This window comes from Diospyros lotus, chromosome 8 (assembly GCF_014633365.1).
Source record: "Diospyros lotus cultivar Yz01 chromosome 8, ASM1463336v1, whole genome shotgun sequence".
Classification (NCBI taxonomy): Eukaryota; Viridiplantae; Streptophyta; class Magnoliopsida; order Ericales; family Ebenaceae; genus Diospyros; species Diospyros lotus.
This window is the reverse complement of record NC_068345.1, coordinates 30,586,143-30,606,622: the sequence shown is the minus strand read 5'-3', so window position 1 is coordinate 30,606,622 and position 20,480 is coordinate 30,586,143. Positions and strand designations below refer to the sequence as shown.

The 20,480-nt window shown below is 41.3% G+C and overlaps 2 protein-coding genes across 13 annotated transcripts; one reads left to right on the top strand and one right to left on the bottom strand.

Moving 5' to 3' along the window:
- Positions 1-1,670: 1,670 nt before the first annotated feature.
- LOC127807270 (uncharacterized) lies at positions 1,671-7,669 on the top strand. Of its 12 annotated transcripts, none has more exons than XM_052344979.1 (14): positions 1,671-1,912; positions 2,888-3,079; positions 3,292-3,512; positions 3,596-3,653; positions 4,187-4,308; positions 4,402-4,597; positions 4,681-4,972; positions 5,064-5,115; positions 5,207-5,267; positions 5,424-5,487; positions 5,571-5,643; positions 5,735-6,052; positions 6,139-6,390; positions 6,811-7,669. In XM_052344979.1, the coding sequence occupies exons 2-14, from the start codon at positions 3,001-3,003 to the stop codon at positions 7,204-7,206; spliced, it is 2,184 nt and encodes a 727-aa protein (XP_052200939.1). In that variant the 5' UTR covers positions 1,671-1,912; positions 2,888-3,000; the 3' UTR covers positions 7,207-7,669. The 12 variants fall into 12 exon arrangements, with proteins under 12 accessions (XP_052200939.1, XP_052200935.1, XP_052200941.1 ...); XM_052344975.1 differs by having other exon boundaries at positions 1,672-1,880; positions 5,064-5,130; positions 5,418-5,487; XM_052344981.1 differs by having other exon boundaries at positions 1,672-1,912; positions 3,334-3,512; positions 5,064-5,130; positions 5,418-5,487.
- A 524-nt stretch (positions 7,670-8,193) lies between these two features.
- On the bottom strand, positions 8,194-19,907 carry LOC127807271 (AP-2 complex subunit sigma). The gene is made up of 6 exons (XM_052344985.1): positions 19,727-19,907; positions 19,413-19,511; positions 19,272-19,322; positions 18,630-18,803; positions 8,870-8,929; positions 8,194-8,561 (listed from the first exon to the last, which is right to left on the bottom strand). The coding sequence occupies exons 1-6, from the start codon at positions 19,727-19,729 to the stop codon at positions 8,520-8,522; spliced, it is 429 nt and encodes a 142-aa protein (XP_052200945.1). The 5' UTR covers positions 19,730-19,907; the 3' UTR covers positions 8,194-8,519.
- Positions 19,908-20,480: the final 573 nt, after the last annotated feature.

Sequence of the window (20,480 nt, the reverse complement as noted above, 5' to 3'; positions counted from 1 at the left end):
TCCCAGTCCCCACCCGCATGGCATCGTCTTATCATTATTATATTACCGTCACCTGCTCGCTCGCTCGCTTGCTAATGCTATGCTATGCTATGCTATGCTAGCTGCTCTCTCTCTCTCTCTCTCTCTCTCAGTCTGTATGGAAATGGAATTTGAAGGGAGGGGTAAATGGGTAAATCAATCTACGCTGCTCTTAACTCAAAATGAAGTCTCAGGGTCACGCAAAGCGCATGACCCGCGCTCCACGCAGAGCCACCCACCCAGCCGAGGTGAGAGAGTGGTCCACAAAATCAAATGAAATAATAAATCATCACGTCCTCATTTTCGTATCATCTCCTCTCCGCCCAACAACTCGCCCGCCGCTTCGCAATTTTTTTCTTTTGCTCAAAATATCATTTCTGCTCAAAAACCAAACCAACTCCCTCCAAAATAATAATAACTGAATTAGCAAATTAATCTCAAATTTTAGAAACAATAAACACACACACACATATATATATATATATTTCATTCTATAAATCCTTCTTAGTTAGGGAATAATTTTGAAAAGCCCAACCAAACAACCCCTTAACTAGTCTTGCTAATTGAAGGGTTATAATATGTTTAATTTGGGGTGGGGGGGGGGGGGGGGGGGGGGGGACCATCACAATTATTTTTCAAAGGGGAATGGTAGACATATGTACTATCAATTATTTCACAATACTTGCATAATAAATTAATTCCATCAGTAGCTTTAGCTAATAGACTGTAATGATACCCTGTAACGGGTCCATAATTACAAATAATTCTTTTTTTTAAATAAAAAAAACTAATTCACATAATAAATTTGACATGAAATTGATAGTATTCCCAAAATGGGTTTCCTTTAAACCAATCCAAAATAATGCAATTACAGTTGATGTATTAGTTCTGTAAATAATTTTTGAATAATTCACATGAAAAAAAAGATCATTTAAAGCATATAATAATATGGTAACAATAACAATTATAGATCTTAACAACATTAAATTTATTATTTATCGAAACACTATTAACTATAAAAATAACATTAAAAATATTTTTTAGAATTATTAGCTAAATATATTTGAATCATATAACATGCATAAAATAAATTATATATGAATCATATATTTAATGTTATTATATATATATATATATACGATGATGATGATTTTAAAATCTAAATAAGAAGAGAATTAAAATATATGTTTGTTTTTTTTTTGGATATATTTTTATCTTATGATTATTGAATATTGTTTTGGGAGTATGAAGAAGACAAATCAAAGGACAACTCCGAGAATAAGGACAGAAATACAATGAGGATTAGGCCGACGGGGGAAGCATCCGCCGCTGGACTCTTCTAACCGCCTCTCTTCTCTCTCCTCTCTGTTGGAAGCTCGCAAGTCGCAACGGATACGGACGCCCGCGATCATGCCCATCTTCCAAGCAGGGATCCCCCCCCTCCACGTCAGCATAGCAGGGCACTGTTGTCTTCGTACACGCTGGCTGGCCACTCACTGTGTAAAAGAAAAAGAGCTGACACGTCGGATTCTGCGTCAGATTCTTGGCCCCACGATCCAACGGCTTCCATTAGCCCTCGCCGTCGATCACGCGATGACGTAACCAGAGGGTTCTATATATGTGGGAAGTGTGTGTGTGTGTGTGTGAGAGAGAGAGTGAGAGAGAGAGAGAGGAATGGCCGTTTTGCGATTCATTGATTGATCACTTGGACGCGATTTTTGAGTGTGAAAAGCTTCAGTTTTTTTTGGGTTCTGTTGGAGAGAGAGAGAGAGAGAGAGAGAGCGCGCGCTCTGAACATGCAGTTGGGATTGTGAAGAGAGAGAAGAGTGGGTGGTGGAGTTCATAGCTGGGAATGTGAAAGAGTACGATTCTAATTCTTCTCGGGAATTGAAAGGTTGAATTCTTTCTCTTCCATTTCCAGATCCTCTCTTCTCTCGCCTAATTTTTGAAAATGGGTCTGTCTCAGACTTGGATTTCAGTCTCCGGGGAGAATGTTTTCCATCTGTTATGATTTTCTCTGTTTTCCATCCATCTGTGTTCCTCCCTGACCCTGAGAATCTGAAGTGGAATATGTCTGTCTAGGTTAAGTATAATCTGGGGGAAAACGCTGATATTTTTATTGGATTCAGTGAACATGTGTGTTGTATTGTTCTACGAGATTCGGGGAAGGAAGGATGAATGGGTATCGTTCGCAATCGAGTTTCCAATATCCTCTTTCTCAGAATTAAATTAATGAACCAGATCTCTCCACTGTATTTCCCAAGAATTTCACGGGTGTTTGTTTTCTTACGTTACCTTTTCTTCGCTTTCTCTTTCTTTTGGTTTCTTTCCTGTGAGCTCTTTGCGTGCCATCTCTCTCTCTCTCTCTCTCTCTCTCTCTCTCTCTCTCTCTCTCCTTTTTCGTGAAGAACCCGATTCTCTGAGCACAAAAGACGAATTCGCTTTGCTTTCTTCCCCTTTTAACCACCTCTTCACCCTCTTTTTGTCTCTGCTCCTTCATTCCCTTCTCTCCGCCTATACGTATATACTTCTATATACGTGTTTCTCTCTGTATTAAGAGAAGCCATAGGTGAAGAAGAAAGAGGCTTAGATGTATATGGAAACTAAATTGATCCATCTTTCGTCTTCGTTAAGCATATATAGAACAGAGAAGGAAACGGAAAACCCAAAACCCTTTTCCCAATTTTCTTGCTCCTCTTTCCGGCTAACTTTTCGGTGAGAGCCCGAAAATCAATTGCTGATTCCAAATCAACCGGTTTTGTTTTTCCCACTTAAGCTTTATTTTCTCTGGTTTCTTAACAGGCTTTTCTCAAGCTCCGATTTCTTTTTCTTCTTCTTTTCCCTGACATTGTACGAACTGTAACTGTAGAGCTGGGATAAAGATCTGAAGGGCCATCCAATTTTGGACGCAATTTTCGATCCATTTTGGGCCGTCCAACCCGTTTGCAGTTCGATGTTAGCGTTACTGTCGTCGTCTGAGAAATGGACAAGGCTCGAGACGTGAGGCGTGGAGGAGCGAGCCGGTTACCGCCTTCGAATCGGCGGATTATGAAGCAATCTGGTAACCTCATTCTTGTCGTCTCTCGACGAATTTATCTTTTTCTTTTCACTAAACAACAAAACGCATCAATGGCTGCCTTTATGTCTACAAAAACTGCATATTCTTATTGCTATTTGGCTAGTGATAATCTTCTGCAGCTACTACGTGTCTGCTTGTTATCTTCCCCTTTTCTGGTTTTTTTTTCTTTTCTGTTTACTCTATATTTTTCTCAGAAGGCCTGCAATCGCGTTTGTTTGATTTGGTTAAAGGTTTAGATGGTAATGGTGGGGATGCTGTTTTCTCCAAGAAATTGAAGAGAGAGAAAATGAGGAGATTGAATGTTGTTGGTAAAGTGAGGTCAAGTCACGAAGATGGTGAAATGGGTCCTCATAACTCTGACGGCGAAGATGACTTTCCTCCCACCATTAGCAAGAGAATTAAGCTTTCTAGAAAGGTAATTTGGATTAAGAATTGGAGAATCTATTCTGGGAACCGACCGAGCTAAATCAGTTGCTTCTTTTTTTTTTTTTCCCCCAGTTTTTTCATGAATCTGGTACAGTTGATTCTGCTTGCGTTCCTCGGAAGCTACGGTCAGGTGTGTAATTCAGAACTTAAAAAAAAAAAAAAAAAATGGTTTTCTGTTTGAATTTCATGTGAATTGTTGTGTTCGTTTGATCATTGGGTTGTTTCGTTGGAGCCCACATATTTTAATTCGGCTCTATCTGGTGGGTCTAGTTGGAAGTTTCCTTATCTTTTATGTTCTTCTATTGTGGTTTAGAACTGAGGCTTTTGCTTTTCCTTTCTTTTCAAGGGTGAAAGATTCTTTAATTTCCATTTCAATTTCTTCATTTTGTGTATCCTTCAATTTTTCAGTATGTATGGGTGGGCATATATATATATAGAATCTTGCTTGTTGGCTAGTGTAGTGTGGTGAACTTTGCTTCAACAAGGATGTTTGCCCCTTCGTCAATCAGAAACAGTTTGTATTTAAGGGAAGGAAAAAGAAAAAAGAAAACAAACAAAAGAGAGCTTGCAGATTGGTTTTTAATATTGAGTAAATACGGTTGGTAAGAAGAGTTTTGTGTTTAATTAATGCGGACAATTTTACTATGTCTTCTATATTTGCAGCCATGAAGAAGCGCAATAGTGAATCCATTTCACTGCCATCATCTGATAAGAAGCAGCCAAATCATGAGATAAATGGAGTCAAATTACCTAGAAAGGATGGCATCAAGAAATCCAGGCCAAATGTATTTATTACCTCTTTCTCAAAGATCGTTAGGTCGGAAACTATTTTTCCCTGATAGGATATTTATTATCGACAATTGGAATTGCATTTGCAGCAAGGAAAAGACTCAGCGGCAAAGATGCACAGCATAGGCCCAATCACAAAAGATGAGGAAGAAGTGGTCGAGACTCTGTATGCTTTGGCTGATATGTTCCCTAACAGTAACAATAAGAAAGGTTTGGGTGGTGAATTGGGAGAAGAAAAACCTTCGCCTTTGCCAGAACAGGAGAGTTCAAGGCCTGCACTTGAAGGTCTCCTCCTTTTATTTCCATAACATTCTTATTCTTTTATTTGGTTTTCTTGTTGCAGTATGTTGTATTACTTAATTTATCAGATTCTGCAGCTCCTGGGAAGGAAGAGCAATCCATGCCGCTTTGCCCTTCTGCATCTGCCCAGACTGCTAATGTTGCCTTGGTAGAAGGTTCAGCTCAAGACTGCATAGAAGTCAAATGTTTGAATGAACCATCACAGCCTACTTTCTGGGATGGCACAGAATTGGGTATCGCCACTTCCCAGAGAAATGGTCAAGCAGTCTCTCTGTTAGAGAAGAAGGAACCCATAGATTGGAAGCCGCCCTACAGTGCTGTTGGTTGCAATGTCCAATCTGAGATATGCCTGGAGATTGGGTTGGTATATTCAAGACTGTGCTTTAGCTTCTGTTTGTGCTACATTTTATTGTTTGATGTTATTTATTATATCTTTGTTGTTCCTCCATAGTTCGAAGCAGTCGTATTATGTGGAAGCTGCAGCTTGTGTGGGAAGATCAGAGGTTGGACTGGGACCAGTAAGTTTCATTTTCAAATGCAACTAACATATAGTATGCTCCGACTGAAATAGGTGGCTTCCCGTTATTTAATCAGGCTGCAGCAGGTAGCAGTCAACTTGAACTACAGCACACCCGGAAGGAGAGCAAAAATAGTGGTATGCTTTTCTCAAATGACTTAATTTTTTTTTTTTTTTTGTTCACTTCATATTCAAAGCTTGCTTGTGTGAACTTGGTACTTGCCATCCACTCAAGCTCTGCAAATGAGTGTTCTGATGATGGCATAAAAAATTGGCTCTTTTATGAAGGTCCAGCACTGTGGCCAGGCTTCTCTTCAGCAGTATCCCATGGTGCAGTGGCTCAGGGACCTCCCTTGCAGTAATTTCCTTTCTTAATATTATTTTCCATCTTTTTGGGTAGTTGATGTCTTTTTAGATCTCTCATATATCTAGTTATTTCAGGACAAACACAACGAAGATTCCTTCTTGGATGGCTGTGTCTACATCTGCAAACCGACCTGGTTCAGCTGGAGAGGTATAGAAGGACCATTCTTCTTCAATTGAGTGGCTGTTGTTGGTAACGTTCAAGGATTTTTTATCTTTAGGGGTGGCTATTTATAATGCAGGAATCAAAAGTTCCAATTGGTAGGGCGTCGTGGAAGAGATGTTCATCTCATGTTTATATAAGTCGTCTCATTAAGGTCTTGCAAATTGCGGAGAACACAGGCAGGCAGCCTACACATCCTATTCAGATGACATCAAATGAAGGGGTTCATTTAGCAGCCAACAACAACCTGGTCACGGCGAGAGATGATTTGAATGGAGCTGTTTCTGCTGACAAGAGTCCGGGTGAAGTTAGGAATGCTATTCTTCTGCACAAGAGACTCCTTCAGGATCAACAACAGGCTTCCACCACATCTGTGCTTTATGCATCAAAAAATCAGGCAAGCTAATTCTCGTAAAGTTGTGTAATATGTGTGTGGGCGCCCCCGATCGTGATCCTGAACGTTGTTTTGTTTTGTTTTTGCAGAGGTTTGATTTGTTGTCCTTGTCAAGTGGAGGAGGAGGGGGTGGTAGGATAGAAGCTACCAATTGTAATAACAAAATTGGAAATTGGATAGAGCCGCCGCTGACACAATTTCATATTCCATATCTGCAATCACTTGCACAGAATCCGAAAATGATGCCCCACCTTGCTCTTCAACAAAATCGTTTTTCCCCAGTTCCTTTTGCCGATCATCTTCCAGCAGCAGCTGCAGTAAGGCAGCAGCAGCAGCAGCAGGTGATTCGCTTGCTTTCTATTATTCTTCCTTGGAATGGTTCTCTACAATTTATTGGAAGCTTGGTTGTTTTGTGTTGTTCATTTCTTAGGCCTCCCGTGCTACTGATCTCTTCTTATTTGTGGCTTGAGCCAATTGATGAACTCTGATTCTAAGATCCAATGTTGGATCCAGTAAGTTGCTCTAATCATGTGTCCGCTTGGAAAGAATTGTTCTTCGATTAGCTCCAATTCAACTGATCACTACTTAATAAGCAGAGACTGAGTGATGTTTCTTTTGTCAAGTCATTTGTAAACGTCATGGATTCTTAAGAAGCAAATCAGTATTTAGTTTTCAGATTAATTTCCGTGATGTGATGTGATTCAATTCATATTTGCCAGTTTATCGGTGTCTTAGAATTATACTACCTCTATTTGGAACAGGTACATCATCTTCAGCAGGCCTCCTATTTTGGCAGCCCACTTTTGGGTTCTCTGGGTAGTACTGCATTGCCACAACAGCAGCGGCAACAGATATGGACACCTCAGTACAAGCCCGTGGCACTCCCGATCTGGCAAAATGGACGACAAGACCCGGCCTCTGCGATCCAGTTTGGTCAGTCTATTCCACCGCCTCCACATTCTTCACTAGAAACACTCGGCCCCAAGTATGCTCCCATGGCTCACCAGAAACAGCAGCTCGTTGCTGTTACTTCACCTTTGCCCTCTGCAAGAGCCATGGGGAATCACCTCCATTCTGGATACGAAATCAACGGAGTTGCTTCCTACACCGATGCTGCCTCACTGCCATTGCAATTACTCTGCAACGAACATCTGTAATCACCAGTCGTATTTCCTAATGTGCATAGTTTAGGCTAGATGCTCAAGTTAAGCTCGGGTTAACTCCTCTCGCGGCAACCATGTTGCAGTTACTAAGGATGCCTTGTTATTCAGTATTGGGGGCATCAACCATATGGCTGCTAGAAAGAGCAATTGAGATCCAGAGGGAAACCCACCCACAGGAACCCTATGGGCCATTCCATCAGGTGAGTGAAGAAGTTTTGTAGTGCCTGTTTAGGCATCATCATCTACTGGGAAAGCCTGAAGAAGAATGGGTGCATAATTTTAAATGCAATGCTAAAGATCTGGAGTAGTTGGTAATATGTAGCGTAGCTTGGCTTGGCCTTACAACTCTCTTTTCAGATCCCTATGTTAGTAAAACTCGAATTAATGGAATTGTGTTTCATCCCCCTTGAGATTGGGAAGGAATAGAAGCTGCTAAGGATGTGGCCATGTTTTTTAATGGTATTGCTTCAAGATGGGGTCATATATGTGGGTTGAAGGCTGAAGCCTTATGCTGGAACAACACCCAGCACAAGTACAGTTGACCTAAAATATTCAGGATAATGTGGCCCTGCTTTTCAATGAGAGGCTGCCACTGTTTTCCTTCTTTCAATGAAGGTAACAGGTTGTCTACGTTGAAAATCTGCAGTCAAATTTTTTTACAGAGTGATATAGTTTATTCATGAACAAACCATTTTAAATCTTTAACCGAAAGTAGATCGGTGAGAATACCACTTACAGTGACATGGGCACCTTCATTTCTTATCCTCTCCAGAGCGTTCAGGCAATTGCAATGGTCCATTAAGAAACTTGTCCCCGACTAAACGCAGAGAGGATGCATACAAGCCAAGGCGGCACATTTTTCACAAACCCAAACCCTTGGTGTTGGCTGATTAATCGAACCGTTGGAAGCTAAAGGAAGAGACGGCTGACCAGAAAAATAAGAATGCAGCCGCCAAGCACTATGGTGAAAAAGGCAAGCGATGGTAACTAACACTGGAATTTTTAATCAAATGATGTATAATCTGCTAGCATAAGAGCGCACACAACTTTGCCATCTTCAGGGAATCGTTTTAAACAACAAATACAAAAGATGTCGTGAAGAGAGACATAAAGTGGAGCCCCTGCTAGATATATTGGAAGTCATTAAGGTTCATCTTCAGGTATAAAAACAATGACGCCAGCTAGAATAGTACACGAAAGCAGGAAAACTGTTGGGGAGAAAGAGAGAAACAAGCCACCAAAAATACAGAAGAGAAAGAAGGCCCAGCAAAAGTCTATCTGAATATGATGTGGAGCTAAATGATTCTTTACTCCAGCTTTTCCAACTCTCCCATTCTCTCTATAATTGCCTGCAGGTTAAAGAAGAAACCCAGCTATTACCAGATTTCTTAGATAGTGGAAGTGATTTTATGCAAAAAAAGGGAGTCTGGGGGGAAAATTTGGGAGACTCCACTCCCAAGTTGCAATGCAATGACCAACTGAATCTAAATAGTAGCCACATAAGCGTGGGTTGTCCTGCCATTGGCCAAATGAGAGCCTCAAAGTAAACCAGAACATTTATGGTTATTAATAATGTAAGGAGAAGGTGCATGAAACTTCCAAAATGCTGATTCATCTATGCAAGGAATGAAACAAAGGTTTTAGAGCAGTGAAGTACCCTCTTGCTTGTTTCCTGGAGCTCCCCAGCAAGAATGAACTCATCCAATATCAGATAGACCTATCTCAAAAGGACAGGTAATCAGAATAATAAGCACTAAAAAAATGAAGACAGTTCATAAAGAACTACAGTCACCAGAACAATTAAGAATTGGAGAAAGCAGAGTAAGTTAAAATTTCCAGTCAACTATAATTTAACTTACTAGGTCAGATCCCTGACAAAGTCAAATACAGTATTTCCTAAGTTCCCAAGTGAAGCAATTCAGCTGTGTTATCATGTCAACGTTCATGGGCCCTGGCCAAATTCAATCCCTAAAAGGACATTAAAATAGTTTTCCCTAAGTTCCCAAGTGTAGCAGGTGAGGTATCATTATGCCAACATCCACGTAAATTCATCCCTACTACGGCCATCTTCCCTACCACCTGTCATAGCCTAAGGGTAGGATAGTCCAAAATTTGTGGTGAGCAATTGGTGTTGTACCTAGGAGGTTATAGCTAGCTGTCCCTGGTGCACATTCCAGAGGATACATCAGCTAACGGACTATATATATACATGTACTGAGCAGCCCAAAAAGTTATGCAATGAGAATATTCTGAAGTCTCTCTCTCTCTCTCTCTCTCTCTCTCGTAGTCGGAATTCTCCCTTGCCAGCTCTAAGGAGTTGACAATTGGTATTAGAGCCGACGTCCTAGGAAGCTAGACGAAGGTGGGTCGATCAGTGAGCATGCCGGAGGTGATGTGAACAGACGGTGGGTCGACTAACGAGCATGCTGGATGTGACGTGAACGACAATCATTCGCAATTGTAGCGGACCTCCAAGTGTCGAAGGGTGATGCGGACCTACAGGCGTTCGCGACTGTAGCAGACGTTTCGCAGTGATCGTGAATTAGTCAGAGATGAAGCGAACGGCCCAAGGGGTTGCGATTGAAGCGGAAGACAGGTGAGGGAGTTAAGTCGGAGTTGGCAACGTGGGTGAGGAAGGGGTCGCATCTAGTGTAACGCATTTAGTGATTAGTTGTTGTCAAACGAGGAATGATTGGAGGTGAGGATGGCTGAAGGCACAAGGACGAAACAGCCGGAGTCGATGCCTTGGAAGTAGGCCTTCGACAGAGCCATGGGTAGGTAAACCAAAGGCCGGAGATGGTTGAAGCTGGGGTTCGACACATCCAAGAGGAAGTCAACCACATCCGAGCAGATTTGTCGTTGATGGAGAGGAACATCTGGTAAGAGCTTTCGGGTTTGGGCCAGTAGCTGAGTGCTACCCTCGCCATCTTCTCCCAACAGCCCAACGCAAGCCTACCAGTGGATTTCCCTCCCCGAGCCACAACAACACCCATCTTTCTCGAACTGAGGGGTCAGCTAGAAGTGGAAGAACGGATAGAGTATGCTGCTGAAGGGTCTGTTCAAGGATCCCTAGCAAACCAGAATAATCCCTCTACATCGAGACTCAAAATCCTAATGTTTGAAGGGGATAAACTCCGATGGTGCGTAAGACGTTGCAAGTGTTTTTTTACCACTATAATAGCCGAGGGGAACAAGGTAAACATGACAGTTGCCTATTTGAATGACGTGGCAGATTCATGGTTTCAAGGATGGAGCGAACAGAGAGCAAAATGGAGGTGGCATGAGTTTGTTAATGAGTTTTGCGCTCCTTTTGGGGAACGAAACCTAACGGATGTTGTGAAAGAAGTTAACAAATTGAAGCTGGAAGGAACAGTGGAAGAGTACCTAGTGAGATTTGAGGAGCTTAAGTCGGTGATAAGACAAGCTCACTCGACATTGGATGAGCATTATTTCATGTCTAGCTTCCTTAGTGGGCTGAGTGATGAGCTTAGGCCGATGGTCAAAATGCTACAGCCTACTTAGTAAGACAAGTGGCTGAGAAAGCCTATTTGCATGAATTATCATTGGAACCATTTGTTAAGCAGCACAAGATAATGTCGAAGGGGGAAGTAATTGGCAAGGCAGTGCAAGGGGGCAATTCAAGGGCAACAACTTGCTGATTACAAAAGGGACCTATGCACCTTGGGGATCCCTCAGAGTCAATCGTTCCTTGGTTGTAAATTCAACCGTTCTTTGGAAGTTGTAAGTGAGTTGGTTGATTTTTTATTGGCTGTAATTCCCATTGCTGATAGATAGCAGAGCTAACAACCTTTGTTAATTGCAACAGAATCGGCGATCTAGGCAAACGGACAGAGGTGGGTTGACGTCCACTGGCGAGTATGTCAGAGGTGACGTGAACGGACGGTCGTTCATGAGAGGCGGCAATTCGTTGAAGGTGAAGTGGATGGCCCAGAGGGTTGTGATTGTTCGAGGTGAACGTGAGTCCATCAAAGGTCAAGCGGATGGCCCAAAGGGTTGTGACTGTTCGAGGTGAACGTGAGTCGGGCCCAAAGTGTTGCGACCAGATTGGAAGACCATTCCAACCCAGACCGATAAGCTTCCTATAGGCACAGTTGTGGTGTTACGGTTTTGATCAGGAATTTTGATCGGAGTTCTGTGGGGTGTAGTCGCTTTGATCGGAAGGCACTTTGTGTGCTGCGGTTTTGGTTACCTTTCGACCCATGCTGGTGAAGTGATCGAGATGTCACAGTGAGCTTTCCACCTTGATCAAAAGGAGATTCCGACTATTCTGGAGAGCTGACTTAGAGCAATGAATCTCGGTCGGGGCTTTGTTTGGATTGGCTAGATGGCAGAGGGAACCCGCATGAAGGATTTCAAGTCGGAACTGCAGCAAGTCAGCTCGACCATGATGGAACTCCAAAACAGAACTGATCAATTGGAGATCGGAAGTGTCCATAACCACAAAGCGATCATGGCGTTAGATCGCAAGATGGAGAGTTCAATGAAAGGGATGAAACAAAGGTTGGAGGGGTGAATCACGATGTTGTGAGAAGAAATGGGAGCCCAAATGTAACAATTCCTAGTGATGTTCACTCACCAGAATGCGGTAAGGGTCACTCCTGATTTTTCCCCTAGAGAAGAGATTGAACCAGTCTTACTAGGGAGTAGAATGAACAAGGTGAATGGAACCTTTGAGATCGAGGTAGACCAGGAGGAGAAATACGATGAAATGAATCCTGTTACAATGGCTAAGAAATCCGAAGGACAACCACTAAACTAGGGCAAGGTAGCATGGGAACAAAACATTAATTCATTGGTGATGTCGGCTAAAGATCAAGTCGAAGATGAGATGAATCAGGATCATAGTTACTAGGAATGCGATACGCTTTGGTTCGTGGTACGGGTACATGGTACGTCACCTAGCTAGATATGTAATACGTAGGGGATAGGCTTAGTTGGTGTGCTATTTTGGGACGTGGTACGTTTGAAAATTTTGTTTAGTTCGTTCTTTACATTATCAAATTCATATTTTCAATAAATTTAATATAATTTCACAATTTTTCTTTTTAACTTATATAAAGTTTAAACAATGTTAATTAGAAAAAAAACTACACTATATATATACACACATTGTAAAACTACACTATATTTGCATTGGTACTCTACTTATGGAAAAGAGAAGTAGTGTTAAATTAAATATTTAGTAGCTTGTCTGCCACTATCTCATGACTGTTGGAATTATTGACTCTTCATATTCAATTTTTAATTTCTTATTTAGAACAAAAATTCTATTTGTAATGGCAAATTTAGGGTTTACAATTAAATTTGAATTTATAAAATAAAAAAATTATTTTTTACCAAATACCCCAACCCCGAATTGGCGCCCACTGACCCACCCCCTTTTTCTCTCCCGTCTCACCCCTGCCCCCTTCTACTCTGCAAATTGAAAATCCTCCATTTCTCGCAAGTCGCAACCCTTTTCCCTTTCTCGCCTCTACCCCTCTAGCTCGCTCACCTTCACCCCTGCCCCTCTTGCTCGTTCGCTCACCCTCGCTCGCTTGATCTGTGGCTCGCCCTCTGTTGCTGCCTCTCTCTCGCTCTAGCAGCCTCGCTCACTCATTTATTTATGGCTGCCGTCCTCGTTCACTCTTTTATTTATGGTATGTTTTCTCGTCTCTTCTTCTCTTCTGTGATTCTCTTCTCTGCCAGTGGCGGTTGCTAGTATGTTTGGCAGTTGATATATTTTCAGCTCCGGTTCATTGATTGTAGCGTCCCAGTGCGCGCACCGCTATGAACCAGTTCAAAAATGCACTGCAAACTGGGACACACAAACCAGTTCGTGGTTCTTAAGAGAGGTGAACGAACCAAGTAACTATGATCAAGATCTCGACCCTACCAAAGTGGTTGGAGTTTCTTCAGATCGTACTAGCCTAATTGGTACCTATTTTTACACTGCATCAGAAATTGAGGGGTGGCCAAGAATCGATGAAAAGGCTAACATGCACAGCTTAAAAGTTGTCTTCTTGGAGTTGTGGCAACCATTTGGAACAGCTATGGAGATCTGTGGAGACAACATGTTACAAGTGCAGGAAAAGCAAAAGAGAAGGAACGTAAAGGCAAAGAGGAAAACGAGAAAAAGAGATTAAACAGACAATGAGAATGGGAATTGGTTGAAGAAATGACGACTCAATAGTAATAAGTTTCTTGGGGACAAGAAACCTTTTAAGACGGGGGGAATTGTCATAACCTTAGGAGCAATAGAAGGGCAATATTGTAATAGGTTTATAATAGTTTGGTAGGAGATATTTGCAATTTATTAGGAGCACGTGAGTGTTGTTATGATTCAGTTAGCAGTCAAATTTGTCTATAAAAGGGCTACTGTAAGAGGAGGGGATTATGTTGAATGATATTGAATTTCTCTTATTTCTCTCGTATCTCTCCCTAAACTCCCTCTTCACAATCCCTCTGCTCTCCCTCTCTTTGTTGTTCTTTGTATTCTTCCCCCATTTCTTGCTGCTTTTTCCTCCCTATCCGTCTAATTCTTCCTCTGATTTCTCTCAAATTCCTATCAAATCCCTAGGCAACCCATAGGTCCATGACACGAATGAGAGGCAACAGCTGATCATTCTTGGTTTAGCTTGGACGCGACAGTGACCCCTCCGAGCAAGGTACAATCTTACGATTCTTTACATTCATTATTGGCTAAATTTGAGGATTTGTTTGTTGAGCAATCCACCTTACCCCCAAACTGATTCCTAGAACACACCCTCCATTTATGACCCAATACCGAACTCGTTAATGTCCGATCCTACCGATACTCACCCTTCCAAAAAGTAGAAATTGAAAGATTGGTGAAAGACATGTTGTCCAAATCCATAATACAACTGAGCCAAACCCCATTTGCCTCCCCAGTCCTTCTCGCAACAAAGAAGGATGGATCATGGAGGTTTTGTGTCAATTATCGCCAATTAAACTCTCATACCATCAAGAACAAATTCCCCATCCCTATCATAGAGGACCTTTTTGATGAATTATTTGAGGCCACATATTTTCGAAGCTAGATTTAAGGTTCGGATACCACCAAATTAGGATGAGCCCCAAAGATATTCCCAAAACTGCATTCCAAACTCACCAAGGCCTACATGAGTTCTTGGTTATGCCATTCGGCCTAACCAATGCACCCGCCACTTTCCAAACTTTGATGAATCACATCTTTGGTCCTCACCATCGAAAATTCATTGACGACATACTCATATATAGCCTAAATTTCGATCAACACTTGATCCACCTACGAACTACCTTTCAAATTCTCGGATCTAACCAATTGTTTGTGAAGAGGTCTAAGTGTGCTTTTGCAAAAAGACAAGTGGAGTATTTGGGTCACATAATCACAAGGAATGGAGTCAACACTGATCTAAGAAAAATTGTAACCATGGTGGAATGGCCAACACCACGGACGGTGAAGGAATTAAGGGGATTCCTTGACTAACGGGGTACTATAGAAAATTCATCAAGAACTATGGAATTATCAACAAGCCGCTTACCGAGTTGTTGAAGAAAAATGGGTTTCAATGTAATTCCAAGGCAAAGAAATCCTTTTGCACCCTTAAGGAGGCCATGACACAGGCTTCAATCCTAGCTCTACCCGACTTCTCTAAACCCTTTACATTGGAGACAGACACTTGTGAGTTGAGGGTGGGCGTTGTGCTAATACAAGAAGGAAAACTTGTAGTTTTTCTCAGCCAAGCCCTAGCCCCAAAACACTTGGGGTTGAGCATCTATGATAAGGAATTAATTGCAGTCCTCATGGTAGTGGAGAAGTGGAGGTACTACCTAGAAGGGAGTCCATTCATGATAAAAACGGACCATGAAAGCCTCAAGTTCTTAACGCAACAAAAGTTGCACACTCAGTTACAGAAAAAGGGCATAACCAAGCTATTGGGATTGGATTGCACGATACAATATAGAGAAGGAAGAGAGAATACAGTGGCTGATGCAATGTCAAGAAGGGAGGGAGTCGGGGAATGTCAGGTAGCTTCAGCCTTGGTGCCCAATTGGGTGAAAGAAGTATCAGACAGCTATGAACAAGCCCCCTGGGCAAAGGATCTTAAGACCCAATTGGCTGTTAGGCCGACTGAGTACAACATATACAACTTGAAAGCTGGACTGTTGCGATACAAAGGAAAATTGGTTATAGGAGATGATGTGCGGCTTAAAAAGAGGATTTTACAATCCTTACATGACTCCCCCACTGGAGGACATTCAGGTATTAATGTCACAACAAGGTCAGGCAGCTCTTCCATTGGCCAGGATTGAAGAAGGATGTGACCAAGTTTGTGTTGGAGTGTTCCATTTGCCAACGTTGTAAACACAAGCAGGTTCCTTATCCGAGCATGCTCCAAACTCTAGACATTCTGAAGCAAGAGTGGTAGCAGATTTCCATGAATTTCGTGGAGGGGTTGTTGAGATTAGAGGGTAAGAATACCATATTGGTGGTAGTGGACAGATTGATGAGGTTCAGCCATTTTTTAAGCGTAACTCACCCATTTATAGCCCTTGAAGTAGCAAGATTGATGCTAGACATAGTCGTGAAGATACATGGGTTGCCACTATCGATTGTATCGGACAAAGATAAGGTGTTTACCAGTCACTTTTGGAAAGAATTGTTCAAACAGCTAGGAGTGGGACTGCACATGTCAATGACCTACCATTTGGAAACTAATGGACAAATCGAAAGAGTCAACCAATGCTTGGAATTCTATCTTTGGTGCTTCTGCTGCTCTAAACCGAAGAGCTAGAACAAGTGGTTGTCCCTGGCCCAATGGTGGTATAATTCCAATTACCATCAATCCTTAAAAAGATCCCCCTTTGAAGTCCTTTTCGAATAAAACCCCCCATTGATACTCGCAGTTATGCAATACTCTTAAGGCGGAGTTGGCTACAGATCAATACTTACAGCAGAGACAAGAAGCATTACAAGTGATCAAGAGAGAATTAGTGGTGGCACAAAACCAGATGAAGCAGCATGCTGACAAGAAGAAGAGAAGTGAGAGAAGCTTTGAGGTGGGTGACATGGTTTACTTGAAGATTAAGAGGTTCTAGCAGTAGCTATTGGCTGGACACCCTCCCACCAAGTTGAGCCTGAAGTATTGCGAGCCCTTTTCGGTGGCATCCAAAGTGGGGAGGGTAGCCTATAGGTTGTAGTTACCCGAAGGAGTGGGAATTCATCCCGTCTTCCATGTCTCCTTGCTGAAGCGGTTAGGGAGGCCCCTTGACTATGTAAGTTTAGACCTTCCTCCCTTGGAAGTAGACTTAGGAGAAAGGGAGGAACCCCTCACAATGCTAGACAAGAGGGTGATCTATCAAAATTCTATTCCCATTACACAGGTGCTAGTGCAATGGACCCATTATCACCCGGATCACACGACATGGGAGTACCTATCTGACCTCCTCAAGCAATTTTCCCGAGTTGCTCAGCTTCTGTAATTTCTTGAGGACAAGAAATGTCTTCAAGGGAAGGGTGTTATAGCCTAAGGGTAGGAAAGTTCAAAATTTTTGGTGAGCAATTGGTGTTGTACCTAGGCGGTTATAGCTAGCTATCCCTAGTGCACATTCCAGAGAATACAATAGCTAACAGAGTATATATATATACATGTACTGAGCAACCCAAAAAGTTATGCAATGAGAATATTTTGAAATCTCTCTCTCTCTCTCTCTCTCTCTCTCTCATAGCCGAAATTCTCCCTTGCCAACTCTAAGGAGCTGACACCACCAATCCACATACAGAGGAGCACCATAATCACCCCTCTACATCTGCTTGACCACTAAGCATTACAGATCACACAATGACCTAAAAATACAGCCTTCTTGGCCATCCCCTCCCATTTTACCACCATTCCCCATCTCTAGTGCAACCTCCCACCCATTCACCATTCCTGCCATCCGATCAATGCCAAAGGAAATGTCTGTAAAATAACTCAAAAACACTTCCTGGCATGTCCTGTGCAAGCCACTAGCACTGCACATGGACAGGGAGTCAGGGGGCTGTTCGAGCAAGCAGCAAGGCACACCTACATGAGTCAATTTTGCTGGAGCAGGTGGTGGCTTATTGCGGGTGATTTCATAAAACAACCATGGATTTCAGGTTTCAGCCATTGAGAGGACAAACCCAAAGTGAACCTCCATTCAATCTTTAATGCTGATCTTCAATTGAGATGTTAGAAGACACTCAAGCTTCTCCAGGATGCTGATTGAATAAACATATGCAAAATAATAAAGGCATCCCCAATGCATGAAACCACTACTTTGCAAGCGTCAGGAGAGGGTCTTTTTTATGTGTAGACTTACCCTTGCTTTGCAAACTCTACAGAGAGAGAGAGAGAGAGAGAGAGAGAGAGAGAGAGAGAGTAATACCATCTATATTCTCAAAGATCACAATGACATGGTAGCCCCACATTTTCTTAGTAATACAACTATGCAAGTTCAGAAAGTGATTAGCACAAGAATTATGGCTCAACTGCAGAATGTTATGATTGCAAATATCCCAAGAGCAGTAGTCAATGATAGCTCACATCATGAAAATAATAGGAAGATAAATAAAAGAGGCATAATCCACATTTAGGATACAAATTACAGAATATAAAGCACATACACTTCCTAGGGGCCACCGTACATAGACACTTTCTTAAATTTTTTTAAGAGGACATGGGAGGAGACACGTGTAGGATTACATGTGCCCCCCTATGCAAACAAAGGCTAAAAAATAAGGGTTTTATTTAAGACTTCTTAGTTTTCCCAACCTGGCAATTACATCATGATTCTTTTATTTTTCCGTGTTTTGATAGAATAATGATTTAGTTTTCATACCCTTCGTGCTTCTATTCTCTAGCTCTTTAAATATTGATTGGATTGTGAAGGACAAAGACAACTGAACTATGAGTTGATTGCTAATTAGATTAGAGTTATTCATTTGGAAATATTTATGAGTCTGGACTATAGTTTTGATACTTTATAATTCCATTAAAAATATAAAAATTATTTTATTAATTAACGTATCTAGACCATGTCATGTCCCACTTTTCTGAAAAATGTCACATCCTTGTGTCCCATGTCGCCTTTCCCTGTGTCCATGTCCATGCTTCATAGATTATAGATGCATAGAAAAAGATTGCCATGGAAGTTCTGGGAAATCATAACATAAGAAGCAAAAACACAAGATGTCTTCATATGCTATGTGTTTCTCTATAAATGGTTACAGCTGAGCAATTCAGAAAACAAAAAGCAATGCAGTAACAGGTGGTGAGAGTAGAAATAAAGCAAAACACATATATCTCACCAGATTCTACACACAAGCACAAAACGGATAAGAAATTTAAGCTTGAGCAAGCATTCAAAAGAAATAAGATAGAGGAGCAAACCTTGTGAAAATTAAATACCAAATCTAGCTCGCACACATTGCTGAAAAAATGATCCAATATCTCCACAAATAAGTGAATACACTCTAAATATGCCAACTCATTATCGGTTATATCAACACATAGGGAGAAAAATAATCCAGCATATCTCCTGTAGATAACCTTGTGCGTTCGAAACTGCAAAAAACAATAACAAGAAATCACACGTTGCCATAACAGAGGACATAATTAAGATACTGACAGAACTTCAAGCTTAAAAAAAAAAAAAGACATAATAAAAGAACTACAACACATGATCAAAAAGTCAATTCCACACAAAGGAAAGCTCGATGCTTTTTCTCAACTCAATTGGAAGTATGAGTTGCAACAGTAGCAGTTAAATTTGATATGTAGAAAGGCTTAACTTCTTTGATGAGGAAAGCCCAAAATCGAGATTTCAATTATTTTCGTTGCTTCAAGCTTATTTCTCTTCTAATTCACATAATTTCTCCACAGTAATAAACTGAATTAGTAAACATCTATTATTAACAATACCAGCTTCCTAATGCGATATCAGAGATTGAACAAATTACTAATTCCATGGTCAAAGAAATGGCCGAGGCATGAATTTAAACTAACATAAGAAGCATGGATCTGTATACCAACCTCAACGAAATTGGTGAACTTGGGATCTCTATTCACGACCAACCGATGAACCTATATAAGAGAAATGAAATTAAGAACCCTAAAATTTTAGACCGGAAACGAGAATATCATAGAAGACACCGTATCCATAGAGGAATTTACCTCGTATTCGACCTTGTGCTTCTCCGACTCCTCAAGAGGAATGTAATACTTCGCGAGACGGGTCTTCCCTTGCCTGTTCTGGAGCAATATAAATCGGATCTGCCATTCACATACCGAATATAAGATAAACCAAAGATCAGATAATTCCCAAACGCTTGAGTGTAATTTTTAACTGGCCGCTTGTTATTGGCAAAAATGAATACGATTGAGAAAACATTTGGGGAATAACGTATTTCCTTTTCTTTTGATTTGAAATTTCTCGAGAAACAAACGGGAAAGTTGTAGGAAATAGGGGAGGGCGAAATCGAGATTACCATTTTTGAATAGATTACAATGGGAAGAGGCGAAGAGAGCAAAGATCGTCCGAGAAATTATGTTCGGAGAGAGAAAATCAAGCGATTAGTAGAGGGCTCGAACAAGACGGAGAACGACCATCGTTTTGGTTTAGCGGAGAGGAGTATCAGGCTGGAATTTGCGACGAAAGGTCAAGAGACTAAAATGTTTGGTCAAACTTATATAGTGTGGTTACCTTCACAAGGAGACCTTTGTGCCCCTGCGCTGGTGACCGTTGACGCGGCTTCGCATCTTTCCTTTGTTAGATGGGGAGTGATTGATCGAACGGCTCTAGTTCTATGGGATCATTACACTCGTGAACATGCTGGATCTGCTTTTGAATCTGAACCAAACGACGTCGTTGCATTCCTGAAATAAGTTGACTTCTAACAAATCATATTGCCATGCTTATCGACAGTTTTTGTTTTTCCAGTACTTAATCCATGAGATAAAAATATGAACTCGATTAAGATTTGTTGCCAGACCTTCAAAGTGAATTCTTAGCTTAACTAACTTATTACAATAATTTTAGAAAACTAATGATCTCAGTAGCCAATTAATTAAGATTGCAGACTACCAATAATATATATATATATATCTATATAATAAAGCAAGACATTTTTTAAAATGTCTCAAATGTATGGACATTTTAACGGCTAAGATCAATTTGGCTGAGATGAATGACTTAGATGAATTTTTGTTCCTGCCCGTTCCCGTCCATCAGCTCTGTCCCCC

Bases quoted from the DNA above. Each gene is read 5' to 3' on its own strand.
- LOC127807270 (XM_052344975.1), top strand. From the start codon at position 3,001: ATGGACAAGGCTCGAGACGTGAGGCGTGGAGGAGCGAGCCGGTTACCG. The intron at 3,513-3,595 runs GTAATTTGGATT...TTTTTCCCCCAG, and splicing joins GAATTAAGCTTTCTAGAAAG to TTTTTTCATGAATCTGGTAC. The intron at 3,654-4,186 runs GTGTGTAATTCA...CTATATTTGCAG, and splicing joins TCCTCGGAAGCTACGGTCAG to CCATGAAGAAGCGCAATAGT.
- LOC127807271 (XM_052344985.1), bottom strand. The intron at 19,323-19,412 runs GTAAATTCCTCT...TCTCTTATATAG, and splicing joins AGCACAAGGTCGAATACGAG to GTTCATCGGTTGGTCGTGAA. The intron at 18,804-19,271 runs GTTGGTATACAG...TGTTTTTTGCAG, and splicing joins AGTTCACCAATTTCGTTGAG to TTTCGAACGCACAAGGTTAT.